Source organism: Globicephala melas, chromosome 10 (assembly GCF_963455315.2).
Source record: "Globicephala melas chromosome 10, mGloMel1.2, whole genome shotgun sequence".
Taxonomy (NCBI): domain Eukaryota; kingdom Metazoa; phylum Chordata; class Mammalia; order Artiodactyla; family Delphinidae; genus Globicephala; species Globicephala melas.
Window position 1 is genome coordinate 91,336,790 of NC_083323.1, and position 19,973 is coordinate 91,356,762.

Consider the following 19,973-nt stretch of genomic DNA (forward strand, 5'->3'; position numbering starts at 1 on the left):
AAAATACGTCTACCTGCCACTGAGGGCATGACAGCTTCCCAAATCTTTAAAGACTTGTCTGAGAAGAACTGATAGTGAAATAAATAAATACGATTTTTAAAAAAAATTTATTAATGAAATGTGTCAACATTTGGAACACTCAGAAAACTCAGTGAATATTTTCCAAATGATCAATGATATTAGTAAAAGATCCATCCAAGTACAAGAAAAGACAAATGAATTTTAATGAAAAATTTAGAGAAGTTTATTGGTGTGGTTTCTGATTCCACTTTGCAACTAACCTGTAAGAAACTACTACTTGCTGTATCAAAGAAGAATATCCACAACTCACTAAAAGGGCTAGGCCTTTTCCAACTACATATTGGTATGAGGCTGAATTTTCTTCACATAGTTCAACTATAACAACAAACTGCAACAGATTGAATGCAGATGCAGATATGAGAATCCAGGTATCTTCAGCCATCTTAATGTTTTAAGTGAGGTATAAAAGAGATTTATAAAAATTTAACACAATAACACTCTTTTTGCTAATTTTTTTAAAGCTTGGAAAAGAGCTACTTTTCATCAAAACATGTTACTTATGGTTCATAATATAGGTTTGTAATCATTTTAAAGTGAATAAACAAACATTAAAAATTTTTATGTTTTAATTTTCACCATAGTAAATACCAATTAGTACACCCACATAAACAAAGCTCTTTGGATTCTTAATAATTTTTAAGATTATAAGGGGATGTGAAGATCCAAAGGTTTGAGAACCACTAGACTAGAGATCTGAATTTCTGTATTTTCACGCATATCTGCGATCCTGATTTTTAAATAAACTTTGTGCTTAGCACTCAGTTTTACATAACTGTGCTCAGTTTCTTAGTCCATTTCAACCTCAAAAGAACGTAAGAAAAGAGAACCAAAACCTTCAATTCCTAAGAAAATGTATTTCAGTGTTAAGAATATTACCTGTATTCACAGGGGTTTGAAAGGATGGCGGTGTGCTCTCGCTTATATTTCTTTTGGACTCCAACATCTGTCTCACCGTGTTTGCATTTCTATGAAATATATATACACACAAATGGTCACTTGATATTGCCATTCTAGGGAATATCTATTTATGTATAGAGAAAGCAGTGGCCCCTTGGAAAAAAGGGTGGCTAGACTTGGATATTAAAGCATTAAACTGAGAGTGAAGGCAGTGAAGCAAAGCTGGCACAAAGACTTTGGAATGCTGGGGTCTACAGCATTAGGGGAGAGTCTTCCTTCTATATTCTATGTCTTCAATACTTGAACCTGAGAACCAAATGTAGGTCCGAATGTCTGCACACATTAGATTTTATCACCCCTGACGAGAGCATTTCTCAATTACTTAAGATAATACTATTTAACACAAGTGGTTAAAGAAAGCCTTATAATAAATTAGCAAAATCAATATTCATAGGTGAACAGTTACAACAAAGCAAAAAGGAAGCAAATATACTTATCCCACTGTACCAAACTTCTACATAAATACACAGAATCACGTTCCAAGATTTTTCTGCAAAGAAAATCAGAACCTTGTTCGCTTAATTAAAAACTTGATAAATAGACTGTTTACAACTCTCACCTGTAGGGCACACTGTTATTGCTGCCGCCATCAACTACAGACTTTCCTGGTGATACAGGTGGGTTTGGTGGATTCTGGGGGAGAAAAATACCAAGGTAAAATAAAACCCAGTTCACAAGGGATCTTTTAAAATAAGACCTTTAAATGCCTTGTCAATATGTTATCTGTTATTTCTCTAATATAGTGGAAAATCTTACTGAGAAAAAAATTTAAATCTTGGCATTGCCACTTGTTAAACCCCTTACACAAATTACTTAGTCTATTGACACAAGGGCTTATCATATGAAAAGTGAATAGAATAACTCTTAAACCTCAGTTTTTGATATGAGTAAATAAAATAGAGAATACGAAAGTAGCTTATATGTTCTAACGGTTCAGTAAACATTAATATGAATCTAAAGAAAAATTAGACACTCATTCAATAAATATCTAGTGAATGCCTACTATATATCAGGCAGATCAGGCACGATTACAGGCAGAAACTCAACAAACAAGGTAAGTATTTATTTTTCCCCAGAAGTAATTGATTGCCAATTAAGTGGTATCCTAGGTCACAAATCAAAATTATTTTTACAATTTTTGCTTAAAAAATAAATACTTGCCACTATGTGACTTACAATTTCATAAAAAGATGTCCCAATTCTAAACTTCAGAACAAACTAATTTAACCCTTTTCGGCTCCCCAAAACAGGGAATATAGAAAGAGAATTCTAATATTTATATGCTAATCACCATTATTTGGGCCTCCATCATTAATGACACTATCATCATTTATTTCTTAAATTAAGAAAAATAAATAACTCCACTCAAAGAGTTAATTAAGTATAATAATACATATAATACTAAACAAAAGGTGGTAAGTGCTTAGGATCACATCAAGCAGATGCCACTAATCACTCTTCTCAACAACAAATATATCTTGCTGCTTTTTATAGGATAAAAGGATGATTTTAACCGAACAGTATAGTGTTGTACTAGTTATCTGTGTAGAGGAGACAAAAGATAAAGAATTAAGATAAACTTCTAACCTGGCTGTGGATGCAAAAACATTTGAAATAAATAGAAAAGCAAATGAAAGTAACACTGTAGTATTACTCGAAAAAGTTTAAAAATTTTAGGGGAAAGAAATGCATCTTCTAACAAGTCTTTGAGTAATTAGTACACTCAAAATAGTTAAAATGAAGGTAAACAACATTGCAGGGAAAACAAAAAAGGAGCAGTATAAGCATAATAAATAAGTATAACAGGGCTTAGAGTCATCAGAGGGAGGACCTTAAACACTACAGTGCGGTGACATCAGCAAGACGGCAGAACTGGAAATCCTATGCCCTCCTTACCTCATGAGGACAATGATTTAGCAATATAAGAACAAATTTCACTGGTAAGAAGTCCAGAAACCTGTTGAGAGATTATAGAACCGCAAGTGAAAGCAAGCCCCAGGAGACATATGGTAGTGGGTAGGAAAGTCTGCTGCTCCTACCCACCATGCTCCATCCCCTTCCTCGCACAGTGTGGTGCAATCAAGAAAAACTTCCCAACAACTGTCCTCTCCTTTGGGAAGGAAAGAGAAGAGTGGAATTTGCAGGCAATATTCTGGCTTTTTGGGGTACTGATAAGGCACTGGCTTCAGTCTCACCTGACTTGGATAAAGCAGCACAAGCTGGATGTCTGGGGACTAGATGAGAACAAACGTGAACCCCTTGGCTTGGTACCAAACCAGAAAAATTGCAGTAACACAGACAGAAAACAGGGGTAACTCCAGTCATGGCTTGCTAAAGCAGCACAAGACTGCAATATGGAAAGTAGATACCAGGTGAGGGATGGGAAGTTCCCAAGTAGAAAGAGATAAACCTCTTCAGATGAAAGATACATGCACAAGCTCCAAGAAAATGCATCTTTAAAAATAGGTTTGAGAGGACACCAGAGTATCTACCCAGACTGACTAGTAAAGGTCTTCATCTGTACACAGATATTCCAAAAAGATGGGGAGGTTATTTTTTCAAATGCCCTAATTTCAACAAAAGAGAACCAGACATACAAAAAAACAGGGAAATATGGATCAATCAAAGAAATAAAATTCCAGAAACTGAAGAAACAGATCTATGAACTACCCAACAGAGAATTCAAAATGACTAACATTAAGATGCTCAATGAGATAAGAAAGGACAGAAAATGAAATGAAATCAGGAAAACAATGCAAGAAGAAAAAGAAACTTTATAATAGAACCAATAGAAATTCTGAAGCTGAAGAGTACAATAACTGAATTGAAACTTTTAAGAGAGGGGATCAAAACCAGACTGTAGGGCTTCCCTGGAGGCGCAGTGGTTGAGAGTCCGCCTGCTGATGCAGGGGACACAGGTTCGTGCCCCGGTCCAGGAAGATCCCACATGCCGCGGAGCGGCTAGGCCCGTGAGCCATGGCCGCTGAGCCTGCGCATCCGGAGCTTGTGCTCTGCAACGGGAGAGGCCACAACAATGAGAGGCCCACATACCGCAAAACAAAACAAAACAAAACAAAAAAAAGACTATCAAGTAGAATAAAGAATCAGCAAACCTGAAGACAAGTCACTTGAAATTATTGAGTTAGACCACCAAATAGAAAAAAGAACGAAAAATGTAAAGACAGACTAAGGGATTTATTAGACACCATCAAATGGACCAATATACAAATTTGGGAGACCAAGAATGAGAAGAAAGAAAAGTGGGCAGAAAGCCTACTTAAATAATGGCCAGAAACTTCCCAAATTTGAGGGAAAAAACTGACAAATTCAAGAAGGTGAAAAACTTCCAACTGGAATTAACTCAGAGACCTACACTAAGAAACATTATAGTCAAGCTGTCAAAAGTCACAAAGATTTTAAAAGTAGCAAGAGAAGAACGACCCATCACATTTAAGGCAGCTCCCATAAGATTATCAATGGTTTTCTCAGCACAAACCTAGCAGGCCACAAGGGAGTGGAATGACATACTCAAAGTGCTGAAAGAAAAAAACTGCCAAGCAAGAATACCATAACCAGCAAAACTATCATTCAGAAATGAAGGCAAAATTAAGATTGTCCCAGTAAATACAAACCTGATGGCATTCATCACCACTAAATCCACCATACAAGAAACGCTAAAAGGAGTCCTTAGGTAGAAATGAAAGGACACTTGGAGGATTCCGGGAAGATGGTGGAAGAGTAAGACGCAGAGATCACCTTCCTCGCCACAGATGCACCAGAAATACATCTACACGTGGAACAACTCCTACTATCCATACCCCCTTTCCGGGGAGACTGTGCAGCCCGCCACTGCCAGGGTCCCGGGATCCAGGGTCAACTCCTCCGGGAGACCGCACAGCGTGCCTCAGGCTGGTGCAATGTCAAGCCGGCCTCTGCTGCCGCACGCTCACCTGGTATCCGTACCCCTCCCTCCCCCCGGCCTGAGTGAGCCACAGCCCCCGAATCAGCGGCTCCTTTAACCCCGTCCTGTCTGAGTGAAGAACAGACGCCCTCTGGCGACCTACATGCAGAGGCGGGGCCAAATCCAAAGCTGAGCCCCTGGGAGCTGTGCGAACAAAGAAGAGAAAGGGAAATCTCTCCCAGCAGCCTCAGAAGCAGCGGATTAAAGTTCCACAATCAGCTTGATGTACCTGCATCTGTGGAATACATGAATAGACAACCAATCATCCCAAATTAAGGAGGTGGACTTTGAGAGCAAGATTTATGATTTTTTCCCCTTTTCCTCTTTTTGTGAGTGTGTATGTGTATGCTTCTGTGTGAGATTTTGTCTGTATAGCTTTGCTTCCACCATTTGTCCTAGGGTTCTATCCATCTGTTTTTTGTGTTTGTTTTTTTAATTTTTTTCTCTTAATAATTAGTTTTTTATTTTAATAACTTTATTATATTTTATCTTCCTTTATTTTATTTTACTTTATCTCCATTCTTTTTTTCTTCCCTCCTTTCTTCCTTCCTTCCTCCCTCCCTCGCTCCCTGCATTTTTTCTTTCTTTCTCTCTTTCTACTTCTACTAATTCTTTCTTTCTACTTTTTCTCCCTTTTATTCTGAGCCGTGTAGATGAAAGGCTCTTGGTGCTACAGCCAGGAGTCAGTGCTGTGCCTCTGAGGTGGGAGAGACAACTTCAGGACACTGGTCCACAAGAGACCTCCCAGCTCCACATAATAGCGAACGGTGAAAATCTCCCAGAGATCTCCATCTCAACACCAGCACCCAGCTTCACTCAATGACCAGCAAGCTACAGTGCTGGACATCCTATGCCAAACAACTAGCAAGACAGGAACACAACACCACCCATTAGCAGAGAGGCTGCCTAAAATCATAATAAGTCCACAGACACCCCAAAGCACACCACCAGACGTGGACCTGCCCACCAGAAAGACAAGATCCAGCCTCATCCAGCACAACACAGGCACTAGTCCCCTGCACCAGGAAGCCTACACAACCCACTGAACCAACCTTAGCCACTGGGGACAGACACCAAAAACAATGGGAACCACGAACCTGCAGCCTGCAAAAAGGAGACCCCAAACACAGTAAGATAAGCAAAATGAGAAGACAGAAAAACACACAGCAGATGAAGGAGCAACATAAAAACCCACCAGACCTAACAAATGAAGAGGAAATAGGCAGTCTACCAGAAAAAGAATTCAGAATAATGATAGTAAAGATGATCCCAAATCTTGGAAACAGAATAGACAAAATGCAAGAAACATTTAACAAGGACCTAGAAGAACTCAAGATGAAACAAACAACGATGAACAGCACAATAAATGAAATTAAAAATACTCTAGATGGGATCAATAGCAGAGTAACTGAGGCAGAAGAACGGATAAGTGACCTGGAAGATAAAATAGTGGAAATAACTACTGCAGACCAGAATAAAGAAAAAAGAATGAAAAGAACTGAGGACAGTCTCAGAGACCTCTGGGACAACATCAAACGCACCAACATTCAAATTATAGGGGTTCCAGAAGAAGAAGAGAAAAAGAAAGGGACTGAGAAAATATTTGAAGAGATTATAGTTGAAAACTTCCCTAATATGGGAAAGGAAATAGTTAGTCAAGTCCAGGAAGCACAGAGAGTCCCATACAGGATAAATCCAAGGAGAAATACGCCAAGACACATATTAATCAAACTGTCAAAAATTAAATACAAAGAAAACATATTAAAAGCAGCAAGGGAAAAACAAAAAATAACACACAAGGGAATCCCCATAAGGTTAACAGCTGACCTTTCAGCAGAAACTCTGCAAGCTAGAAGGGACTGGCAGGACATATTTAAAGTGATGAAGGAGAAAAACCTACAACCAAGATTACTCTACCCAGCAAGGATCTCATTCAGATTTGATGGAGAAATTAAAACCTTTACAGACAAGCAAAAGCTGAGAGAGTTCAGCACCACTAAACCAGCTTTACAACAACTGCTAAAGGAATTTCTCTAGGCAAGAAACACAAGAGAAGGAAAAGACCTACAATAACGAACCCAAAACAATTAAGAAAGTGGAAATGGGAACATACATATCGATAATTACCTTAAATATAAATGGACTAAATGCTCCCACCAAAAGACACAGATTGGCTGAATGGATACAAAAACAAGACCCATATATTTGCTGTCTACAAGAGACCCACTTCAGACCTAGAGACACATGCAGACTGAAAGTGAGGGGATGGAAAAAGATATTTCATGCAAATGGAAACCAAAAGAAAGCTGGAGTAGCAATTCTCGTATCAGACAAAATAGACGTTAAAATAAAGACTATTAGAAGAGACAAAGAAGGACACAACATAATGATCAAGGGATCGATCCAAGAAGAAGATATAACAATTCTAAATATTTATGCACCCATCTTAGGAGCACCTCAATACATAAGGCAAATACTAACAGCCATAAAAGGGGAAATCGACAGCGACACATTCATAGTAGGGGACTTCAACACCCCACTTTCACCAATAGATCATCCAAAATGAAAATAAATAAGGAGACACAAGCTTTAAATGATACATTAAACAAGATGGACTTAATTGATATTTATAGGACATTCCATCCAAACACAACAGAATACACATTTTTCTCAAGTGCTCATGGAACATTCTCCAGGATAGATCATATCTTGGGTCACAAATCAAGCCTTGGTAAATTTAAGAAAATTGAAATTGTATCAAGTATCTTTTCCAACCACAATGCTATGAGACTAGATATCAATTACAGGAAAAGATCTGTAAAAAATACAAACACATGGAGGCTAAACAATACAGTACTTAATAACGATGTGATCACTGAAGAAATCAAAGAGGAAATCAAAAAATACCTAGAAACAAATGACAATGGAGACACGACGACCCAAAATCTATGGGATGCAGCAAAAGCAGTTCTAAGAGGGAAGTTTATAGCAATACAATCCTACCTTATGAAACAGGAAACATCTCGAATAAACAACCTAACCTTGCACCTAAAGCAATTAGAGAAAGAAGAACAAAAAAACCCCAAAGTTAGCAGAAGGAAAGAAATCATAAACATCAGATCAGAAATAAATGAAAAAGAAATGAAGGAAACGATAGCAAAGATCAATAAAACTAAAAGCTGGTTCTTTGAGAAGATAAACAAAATTTATAAACCATTAGCCAGACTCATCAAGAAAAAAAGGGAGAAGACTAAAATCAATAGAATTAGAAATGAAAAAGGAGAAGTAACAACTGACACTGCAGAAATACAAAAGTTCATGAGAGATTACTACAAGCAACTCTATGCCAATAAAATGGACAACCTGGAAGAAATGGACAAATTCTTAGAAATGCACAACCTGCCAAGACTGAATCAGGAAGAAATAGAAAATATGAACAGACCAATCACAAGCACTGAAATTGAAACTGTGATTAAAACTCTTCCAATAAACAAAAGCCCAGGACCAGATGGCTTCACAGGCGAATTCTATCAAACATTTAGAGAAGAGCTAACACCTATCTTTCTCAAACTCTTCCAAAATATAGCAGAGGGAGGAACACTCCCAAACTCATTCTATGAGGCCACCATCACCTTGATACCAAAACCAGACAAGGATGTCACAAAGAAAGAAAACTACAGGCCAATATCACTGATGACCATAGATGCAAAAATTCTCAACAAAATACTAGCAAACAGAATCCAACAGCACATTAAATGGATCATACACCATGATCAAGTGGGGTTTATTCCAGGAATGCAAGGATTCTTCAATATACGCAAATTAATCAACGTGATACACCATATTAGCAAACTGAAGGAGAAAAACCATATTATCATCTCTATAGATGCAGAGAAAGCTTTTGACAAAATTCAACACCCATTTATGATAAAAACCCTGAAGAAAGTAGGCATTGAGGGAACTCTCCTCAACATAATAAAGGCCATATATGACAAACCCACAGCCAACATCATCCTCAATGGTGAAAAACTGAAACCATTTCCACTAAGATCAGGAACAAGACAAGGTTGCCCACTCTCACCACTCTTATTCAACATAGTTTTGGAAGTTTTAGCCACAGCAATCAGAGAAGAAAAGGAATCCAAATTGGAAAAGAAGAAGTAAAGCTGTCAGTGTTTGCAGATGACATGATACTATACATAGAGAATCCTAAAGATGCTACCAGAAAACTACTAGAGCTAATCAATGAATTTGGTAAAGTAGCAGGATACAAAATTAATGCACAGAAATCTCTGGCATTCCTATACACTAATGATGAAAAATCTGACAGTGTACTCAAGAAAACACTCCCATTTACCATTGCAACAAAAAGAATAAAATATCTAGGAATAAACCTAGCTAAGGAGACAAAAGACCTGTATGCAGAAAATTATAAGACACTAATGAAAGAAATTAAAGATGATACAAATAGATGGAGAGATATACCATGTTCTTGGATTGGAAGAATCAACATTGTGAAAATGACTCTACTACCCAAAGCAATCTACAGATTCAATGCAATCCCTATCAAACTACGACTGGCATTTTTCACAGAACTAGAACAAAAACTTTCACAATTTATATGGAAACACAAAAGACCCTGAATAGCCAAAGCAATCTTGAGAATGAAAAATGGAGCTGGAGGAATCAGGCTCCCTGACTTCAGACTATACTACAAAGCTATAGTAATCAAAACAGTATGGTACTGGCACAAAAACAGAAACATAGATCAATGGAACAGGATAGAAAGCCCAGAGATAAACCCATGCACATATGGTCACCTTATCTTTGATAAAGGAGGCAGGAAGGTACAGTGGAGAAAGGACAGCCTCTTCAATAAGTGGTGCTGGGAAAACTGGACATGTACATGTAAAAGTATGAGATTAGATCACTCTCTAACACCATACACAAAAATAAGCTCAAAATGGATTAAAGACTTAAATATAAGGCCAGAAACTATCAAACTCTTAGAGGAAAACATAGGCAGAACACTCTATGACATAAATCACAGCGAGATTCTTTTTGAGCTGCCTCCTAGAGAAATGGAAATAAAAACAAAAATAAACAAATGGGACCTAATGAAACTTTAAAGCTTTTGCACAGCAAAGGAAACCATAAACAAGACCAGAAGACAACCCTCAGATTGGGAGAAAATATTTGCAAATGAAGCAACTGACAAAGGATTAATCTCCAAAATTTATAAGCAGCTCATGCAGCTCAATAACAAAAAACCAAACAACCCAATCCAAAAATGGGCAGAAGACCTAAGTAGACATTTCTCCAAAGAAGATATACAGACTGCCAACTAACACATGAAAGAATGCTCAACATCATTAATCAGTAGAGAAATGCAAATCAAAACTACAATGAGATATTATCTCACACCAGTCAGAATGGCCATCATCAAAAAATCTAGAAACAATAAATGCTGGAGAGGGTGTGGAGAAAAGGGAACCCTCTTACACTGCTGGTGGGAATGTAAATTGATACAGCCACTGTGGAGAACAGTATGGAGGTTCCTTAAAAAACTACAAATAGAACTACCATATGACCGAGTAATCCCATTACTGGGCATATACCCTGAGATAACCATAATTCAGAAAGAGTCATGTACCAAAATGTTCATTGCAGCTCTATTCACAATAGCCCGGAGATGGAAACAACCTAAGTGTCCATCATCGGATAAATGGATAAAGAAGATGTGGCACATATGTACAATGGAATATTACTCAGCCATAAAAAGAAATGAAATTGAGCTATTTGTAATGAGGTGGATAGACCTAGAGTCTGTCATACAGAGTGAAGTAAGTCAGAAAGAGAAAGACAAATACCGTATGCTAACACATATGTATGGAATTTAAGAAAAAAAATGTTATGAAGAACCTAGGGGTAAGGCAGGAACAAAGACACAAACCTACTAGAGAATGGACTTGAGGATATGGAGAGGGGGAAGGGTAAGCTGTGACAAGGAGAGAGAGAGGCATGGACATATATACACTACCAAACGTAAGGTAGATAGCTAGTAGGAAGCAGCCGCATAGCACAGGGAGATCAGCTCAGTGCTTTGTGACCGCCTGGAGAGGTGGGACGGGGAGGGTGGGAGGGAGGGAGACGCAAGAGGGAGGAGATGTGGGAACGTGTGTGTATGTGTGGCTGATTCACTTTGTTGTACAGCAGAGGCTAACACACCATTGTGAAGCAATTATACTCCAATAAAGGTGTAAAAAGAAAAAAAAAAGGAATGGAAGATGACACAGGTGACATAATAATACAGAAACCTAAAAGAATATATGTGATCTATTAGAATTAATAAGTGAATTTAGCAAAAGCACTGAGATACCAAAACAAATTGTATTTTTACATATCATTCAAAAAGAATTTGAAAATGAAACTTTTTAACATGACACTATTTTTAAATGATACTTATACCCAGAAAATGAATACAAAGAAATAAATCTAATCAAAGATGTTCAAAACTCAATATAGAAAGCAAAAAAGCATTACTGAGAGAAACTAAAGATGTAGAGAGAAATTTCCTAATTAAGTAATGAAAGACTCAGTGTTGCAAAGATGTCAATTTTCCTCCATATTGACCTATAGATCTCATACAATCCCATTCAAAGTTCTCCTGAAATTTTTTAATGGAAAATGACAAGGTGATTCTAAAATTGATATGAAAATTCAAGGGCTCTACAATAGTCAGAGCAATCCTGAAGAACAATGACATTGGTAGAGTGATGGGAAAGTATGATCTTTACATTAAGTATTTCTTGGGTGAATGAGACATCCATATTTTAAAATATGAATCTTAATCTCTGTCACATAGGATACACACACACACACACACACACACACGTTAATTCCAGATAGATTAGATCCAAATGTGGAAGGTAAAAATATAAGGTGCCTAGATGATAGCATAAGACATATCTTTATAACCTTTCTTAAACAGAACACAAAGAGTAATAAGCATTGAAGGAAAGATCATAAAGACTACATTATTCTGTTTATCAAAAGACAACTTAAGGAGTGAAAAGTAGAAGATGTTTGCAAGCCATATATTAGACAAAGGACTTATATTTCAAATATATAAAGCACACTGTAAATCAATAAGAAAAAACAGCAACCGGTTTTATTTTTTTGTATCTTTGTTGGAGTGTGGTTGCTTTGCAGTGTTGTGTTGGATTCTGCTGTGCGGCAAAGTGAGTCAGGTATGCGTATGCATTTGTCCCCATGTCCCCTCCCTCTCGCGTCTCCCTCCCACCCTCCCTGTCCCACCCCTCTAGGTCATCGCGGAGCATCAGGCCGATCTCCCTGTGCTATAGCTTCCCACTAGCCATCCATTTTACATTCAGCAACCAGTTTTAGATAACTGACAAAAGGCATAAAAGAGGACATCCAAATAACTGATAAACTTATGAAATACTGTTGAGCCCTACGTCAAGGACACCCTGTATCAAGGACACAGGACAAAAATTCCAGAATTAACCAAGCCCCCACTGCAACTGTTGCCATGAGCTCTCCTAATCTAAACCAGACAGCCCCCGACTCCGTATTAAGCAAAATAATCACCATGTAGTAACCTCAGAGCATCCTGACAAGAATGACCTAATGCCATCTTGCCAGCAGGAATTTTCTTTGTCCTGAGGCTACAAAAGTTGGCTACTAGCTCACAAAGAGGATCGGCTCTCCCTGATCTATCAGGAACGTGGCCCGCTGTATTTGCAGCACCCCTCACTAACTCTGCTCTTTGTTCTCAAGAAACTCACTCTTTTCTAAAATACTTCGTTTCTGGAAATTCTTCTTCCAACCCACACTCAGACCATGATAAATACTATTCAACATCATTAGTGATTAGGAAAATTCACTTTAAAACCACAGTGGTATATCATTACACACCATTATATTGGCTATTTGTTGTTGCTGTTCCAAAACAGACAATAGCACGTATTTGTGGGGATACAGAATAATGAAAACTCTCCAGCATTGCTGGTATGGATGCAAACTGTGCAACCACTTTGGAAAAGTTTGTCATTATCCACTCAGTCTGAAGATATGCACATCCTTTGACCCAGCATTTCCACTTCAAGTTATACAGCTCACAGAAATACGTGCTTGTGAGCACCAGACACTTGCACAGATGCTCATGGCACATTATGTGAAATAGCCAGAAACTGAAAACAGTACATATGTCCCTCAACAGCAAACAGGATAAATAAATTGTGTTACATTCAGACTAAAAATGAATTAACTACAGCTATTCAAAACAACACATAAAAATCTGAAAAGCATAATGTTGAAAGACAGAATCCAGGCACAAAAGATTAAAAGCTCTATGAATCCACTGACATAAATCTTATATAAAGACAGAATAGGTTACCTTTCGGGAAAGGGTAATGACTGGGAGAGAGCAATGGGGAAGTTTATAGGGTTGTAATAATGTAGTTTTTAATCTCAGTGATAGTAATATTGGTATGTTTATTTGGTAAAAGTTCATCAAGCTAATATATATTATATATATCTATGTGTGAATACATGTGTATATATGTGTGTATATATGTTATAGTTCATAAATTATGTTCACAAATGCTGTAGGAAAGAAGATTAAATGTTTACTGAAGAAAAAAAAAGAAAGGACACGACAGCAACTTGAAAGCAAATGAAAATACGAAATTCTCTGGTAAAAGTAAATACACAAACAAATGCAGAATCCTGCATTACTGTAAAGTTGGTGCAAAAATCATATAATTCTGGTACAGAATTTAAGTATAAAATATAATTGTAAATCTATGTTAAAGTATACACAATACAGGGCTTCCCTGGTGGCGCAGTGGTTGAGAGTCTGCCTGCCAATGCAGGGGACATGGGTTCGTGCCCTGGTCTGGGAAGATCCCACATGCCGCAGGGCGGCTGGGCCCGTGAGCCATGGCCACTGAGCCTGCACGTCCGGAGCCTGTGCTCCGTGGCGGGAGAGGCCACAGCAGTGAGAGGCCTACGTACCGCAAAAAAAAAAAAAAAGTATACACAATACAAAAAGATATTATGTATGATATCAATAACATAAAGTAGTGGGAGGAAACATGTGACTGAAGTTGTTACTAGTTTAAAATAGGTGTAAACTTAAGATATTTTATGTAATCCCCATGGTAATGACAGAGAAAATACCTATAGAAGATACACAAAAAAATGAGAAATGAATTAAAGCACTGACACTACTAACTAATTAAGAAAATAAACAAAACACACAGGAAGTAAGAAAAAACTGAAGACAGACAAAACAGCTCCAAGACAAACAGAAAATATTCAACAAAATGGCAATAATAAGTTTGTCCCTACAATAATTACTTTAAATCCAAATGGATTAAATTCTCCATAGAAAGATATACCCTGGCTTAATGGATTCAATAAAACAACAACAAAAACAAAAAAAAACCAAGATCCTGCTATATGCTATCAACAAGAGGAACACTTTAGGTCTAAAGACACAAATAGGCTGAAAGTAAAAGTAAGGAAAAAGATATTCCATTCAAATGGTAAGCAAAACAAAGTAGAGGTGACCATACGTATTTAAGACAAAATGCATTTGAAATCAAAAACTATTACAAGAGACAAAGAAGGACACTACATAATGAAAAGTCAACTGACCAGATATAACATTTATAAATATATATGGACATATCATCTATGCCTCCAAATATAGTATGTAAAAATTAGGTTTTTTTTACAGAAAACCAGAAACACCATAATAGTAGGAGTCTTCAGAACATCACTTTATATAATGGATAGATGTTCCAGACAGAAAATCAGTAAGGAATCCCTAGAAATGAACAAGACTAAAGATCAAACAGACAAATGTAGAAATTTTCACCCAACACACATTCTTCTCAAGCACACACAGAACTTTCTCCAGTATAGATCATGTATTAGGTCACAAAACAAGCCTGAACACATTTAAAACAATGAAAACCATACCAAATATCTTTGTGAATCACAATGGAATAAAACTTGAAATCAACATCATAAGGAAAATGGAAAAAAGTCACAAATATGTGGAAAACTTTTAAAAATCCAGTGAGTAAAATAAGAAATCACAATGGATACTAGAGAATATCTGAGATATATATAAACAAAAACACAACATACTAAATTTATGGGAAAATTGATGCAGCAAAAGTAGTACTAAGAGAAAAGTTTGTGGTCGTAAATGCTTACAAAAAAAAAAAAAAAAAACAACAACCCTCAAATCAACGGCCTAACTTTACACCTCAAGGAACTAGAAAAGAAAAAAACAAACTAAACTCCAAGTTATAAGAAGGAAGGAAACAATAAAGATTACAGCAGAAATAAATGACATAGACAATATAAAATCAATAGAAAAAAAATTTTAATTGGTAAAACCTTATCTAGATTACCTAAGAAAAAAGAAAGAAGGCATAAATAAACAAAATCATATATGAAACAGGAGGCATTATAACTGATGTCACGGAAAGAGAAGGATCATAAGACACCACTGTGGCAACAAACTGGATAATCTAGAAGAAATGGATAACTTCCTAGAAATATGCAACCTACTAAGACCGAATCAAGAAGAAATTAACTTGAACAGACCTAAACAAGTACAGAGATTGAATCAGTAATCAAAAACATCCTAACAACCAAAAAAGTCAAGTACCAGATGGCTTCACTGGAGAATTTACCAGACATTTAAAGAAAATCAACAACAGCCCTTCTCAACTCTTCCAAAAAACTGAAGTGGAGGGAACACTCCCAAACTCAGTTTATGAAGCCCACATCATCCAGATACCAAAGCCAAAGACACCAAAATAAAAGAAAATTACAGGCTAATATCCCTGATAAACATATATACAAAAATTCTCAAAAAAATGCTAGCATATAAAATTCATCAGCACATTAAAAAGAATTACACAACATGGCAAAGTAGGATTTATCCCTGGAATACAAGGATAGCTCAACATATGAAAAACAATCAACGTAATACTCCACATTAAAAGAATAAAGGGAAAAAAACCCACATGATTTTCTCAATTGTTGCAGAAAAAGCATTTGACAAAATTCAACACCTTCTCATGATAAAAACACTCGACAAGTTAGGAAACTCCCTCAATATTAAAAAGACCATATGTCAAAAGCCCATAGCTAATATCATACTCAATCGTGAATAACTGAAAGCTTTCCCTCTAAGATAAGGAACAAGGTAAGTTTGCACGCTCTCACCAATTTCTTCAGCATGGCACTGGAAGGGCCTCACAAGAGCAATTAAGCAAGAAAAATAAATAAAAGGCAGCCAAATCGAAAGGAGTAAAAGTATCACTGTTCACAGATGACATCTTATATTTAGATAACCCTAAAGAAGCCACACACACACGAAAAAGTCTGAACTAATAAATGAATTCAGCAATGCTACAGGATAGAAAATCAACACGAAAAATCACTTACATGTGGAATGTAAAAGCTAAGATAAATTATTGAATATAACAAAAAAGAAACAGACTCATAGATATAGAGAACAAACTAGTGGATACCAGTGAGGAGAGGAAGTGGGAGAGGGGCAAGATAGGGATAGGAGATTAAAAGGCACAAACTATTATGTATAAAATAAATAAGCTACAAGGATATACTGTACAGCTCAGGGAATATAGCCAATATTTCGTAACAACTATAAAGGGAGTATAACTTTTAAAAACTGTGAATCACTATGTTGTACACCTGAGAGTTATATAATATTGTAAATCAACTATACCTCAACAACAAAAAAGAAATCCAATGTACATCTATATACAAACCATGAGCAATCTGAGAAAGAAATTAAGACAATAATCCCATTACAATATCACTAGAAAGAATAAAATATTTAGGAGCAAACTTAACCAAGACAGTAAAAGACCTTTACACTGAAAACTACAAAACCTTGTTGAAAGAAATAAAAGACACAAACAAACGGAAAGACATATTCATGGGGACTGAAAGACTTAATATTGTTAAAATGTCCATCCTATCCAAAGTGGTCAAAAGTTTCAATGCAATGCCAACCAAAATCCCTGTCATTTTTTGCAGAAGTAGGAAAAAGCATCCTAAAATTCATATGGAATCTCAAGAAACCCTGAATTGCCAAAACAATCTGAAAAAAGAACAACGCTGAAGGCTTCATACCTTCTGATTTTAAAAGGCTACAGTAATCAAAACAGTTCGGTGCTGGAATATAGACAGACACATAAACCTGTGAAACAGAATAGAGATCCCAGAAATAAATTCTTATGTATACACTCAAATGATGTTCTACAAGGGTGCCAAGGCTACACAATGGGGAAATGACAGTCTTTTAACAAATGGTGTGAAAACTGGATATCCAAATGCAAAAGAATTAAGTTAGACCATTAAACCATATACAAGGATTTATTCCAAATGGATTAGAGACCTAAATGTAAAACCTAAAACTATGAAATTCCTAACAGAAAGCACAGGGGGAAGCTTCATGACATTGGATTTGGCAACAATTTCTTGGATCAAAGCAAAGGCAACAAAAGCATGAAAAGACAAAGAAGATTACATCAAACAAAATTTTCTGCACATGAAAGGAAACAATCAACAGAGTGAAAAGGAAACCTACGGAATGGGAGAAAATAACTGCAAATCATGTATCTGGTAAGGCGTTAATGTCCAGAACATACAAAGAACTCCTACAACTTAACAACTAAAATACAAGTAACCAGATTTTAAAATGGCCAAAGGCCCTGAATAAACATTTCTCCAAAGAAAATATGCAAAATGACCAACAAGCATATGAAAAGATGCTCAGCATCACTAATCAGAGAAATACAAATCAAAACCACACTGAGATACAGCCTCGCATCCATTAGGGTGGTCACTAACACAAAACAGAAAAAAAGCAAGTGCTGACAAGAATGTACAGAAATGGGAACCCTTGTGTCCTGCTGATAGGAATGTAAAATGGTGTGGCTGCTAAAGAAGAGTCTGGAGGCTCCTCAAAAAACTAGTCACAGAATTACCATATGCCCCAGCAAGTTCACTTCTGGGTATATATATATCCAAGACTTTGATCTCAAAGAAGTCAAAGAGGTCACACCAATGTTCACTGCAGCATTATTCATAAGAGCCAGGAGTTGAAAGCAGCCCAAATATCCATCAATACATAAATGGATAAAGAAAATGTGGTATATACATACAATGGAGTATTATTCAGCCTTAAAAAAGGAAATCCTGTCACATGCTGTAACACAGATGAACCTTGAGGACATAATGTTTTGTGAAATAAGGTAGTCACAAAACAACAAATACTGTATGACTGCACTTATGAGATATCTAGAGTAGTCAAAATCATGGAAACAAAGTAGAACAATAGTTTCCAGGGGTTAAAAGGGAGGGGAAATGGGTTCTATGGGTACAGTTTCAGTTTTGCAAGATGAAAAATTTCTAGAGATCTGTTACACAACAATGTTAACAAAGGTAACACTACTGAGTTATAGAATTTAAAATGGTAAATTTTGGACTTCCCTGGTGGCGCAGTGGTTGGGAGTCCACCTGCCGATGCAGGGTACGCGGGTTTGTGCCCCGGTCCAGAAGGATCCCATGTGCTGCGGAGCGGCTGGGCCCGTGAGCCATGGCCGCTGAGCCTGCGCGTCCGGAGCCTGTGCTCCGCAACGGGAGAGGCCGCAGCAGTGAGGGGCCCACGTACCACGAAAATAAAAAAAAAAAGAACAACAACAACCAAAAAAAAAGGTAAATTTTATGTTAACTATTTCTATCATAATTAAAGTAAAAAGAATTTAAAATATTTTTTAATAAAAAATTGAAATGTAGGATTTAGATTCAATCTAAAATTTGTTTGAGAATCAGTTATGTCATTGATTTTCATAGATAAAGGATGAAAAATATCTTGATATTTATTTTGCAGTAAAAAACTAGAAAGGATGAAAGTTAAAGGTATCAGTCATAGAGGAGTAAAATAGATTAGATTATGCGTGTGGTCTTAATAGCAAACTGCCTATGAGGATTTTCTATTCTTTCCGAAATTAATAGAAAATGTTTTAAGACAAACCTGAATAGTGGGGTTCACTATTAACTGGTTAATATCAAAGGACCAAGGAACAAATCTAAATAGAAGAAAAGCATCTGAACTGCCATTGTTTGTTTGGTTATTTTCAGGATAAAGTTCTAAACATTCTTTCTACATGTCTTATTTTTAAAACAGCAAGACACAGATGTAAAAGTACAGTGGATACCATAATTAAAGGGAATTAAACACGAAAGAACAAAATCTTTGAAATTTCTACACATCTCTCTCACAAGAAGAAAACATTAACAAGAATGAGTTAGAAAGATGTCCAAGTTTTGAAATTTAAAATTGGCCTTGTTCACAAACTAAAGAAGGAAGGAACAAAATTTGAAAAACTGAATACTACACCTTAACATTTCCTTCAAGTGCCACATATACTAACTGTGCAAATTAATCTTTTCCAATCTTTAGGAATTATACAGTATTTGTCCTTGTTTCCATACCAGTTGTAGCCCTTCAAGACAAACTTTTCATGGATTGTAATATTTTCATTTTTATTCCTTAAGGTCTCTGCCTGTCTTCTTTAACTAAACAAACAAGACTTGGAAAGTAGATTTGAGAACAAATTTGATATGCATAAACACTGGAAAAGTACACGGTGGGCAGCACTGCTTAGTTCAGACACAGGATGAAAGGAAAAAATGGAAATTCATATTGCACAAAACAATGGAAAAATTTCAAACTCCTATATTTGGTTGATGCATAGCAAATAAAGGTTAAACAAAGATTTATACCAATTTTCTAATATAAGAAATAAAACAGCTTAGTTTTTATACTGTGACAAAAAAACAAAGCTGAGAAAGTGGAGTTTAAAATCAGAGAATTAATTACATCATCGAA

At 36.5% G+C, this 19,973-nt stretch overlaps 1 protein-coding gene across 3 annotated transcripts in view; it reads right to left on the bottom strand.

The window, feature by feature from the left end:
• ATF7IP (activating transcription factor 7 interacting protein) overlaps positions 1–19,973 on the bottom strand; it is a 127,483-nt gene that overhangs the window by 26,989 nt on the left and 80,521 nt on the right. For all 3 annotated transcript variants that reach the window (XM_030841349.3, XM_030841348.3, XM_060306139.2), the window contains exons 7-8: positions 1,598–1,671; positions 958–1,046 (exon numbers count right to left, since the gene is read on the bottom strand). In XM_030841349.3, the coding sequence (XP_030697209.1) occupies positions 958–1,046; positions 1,598–1,671 (163 nt within the window). The remainder of the gene's footprint in view (positions 1–957; positions 1,047–1,597; positions 1,672–19,973) is intronic.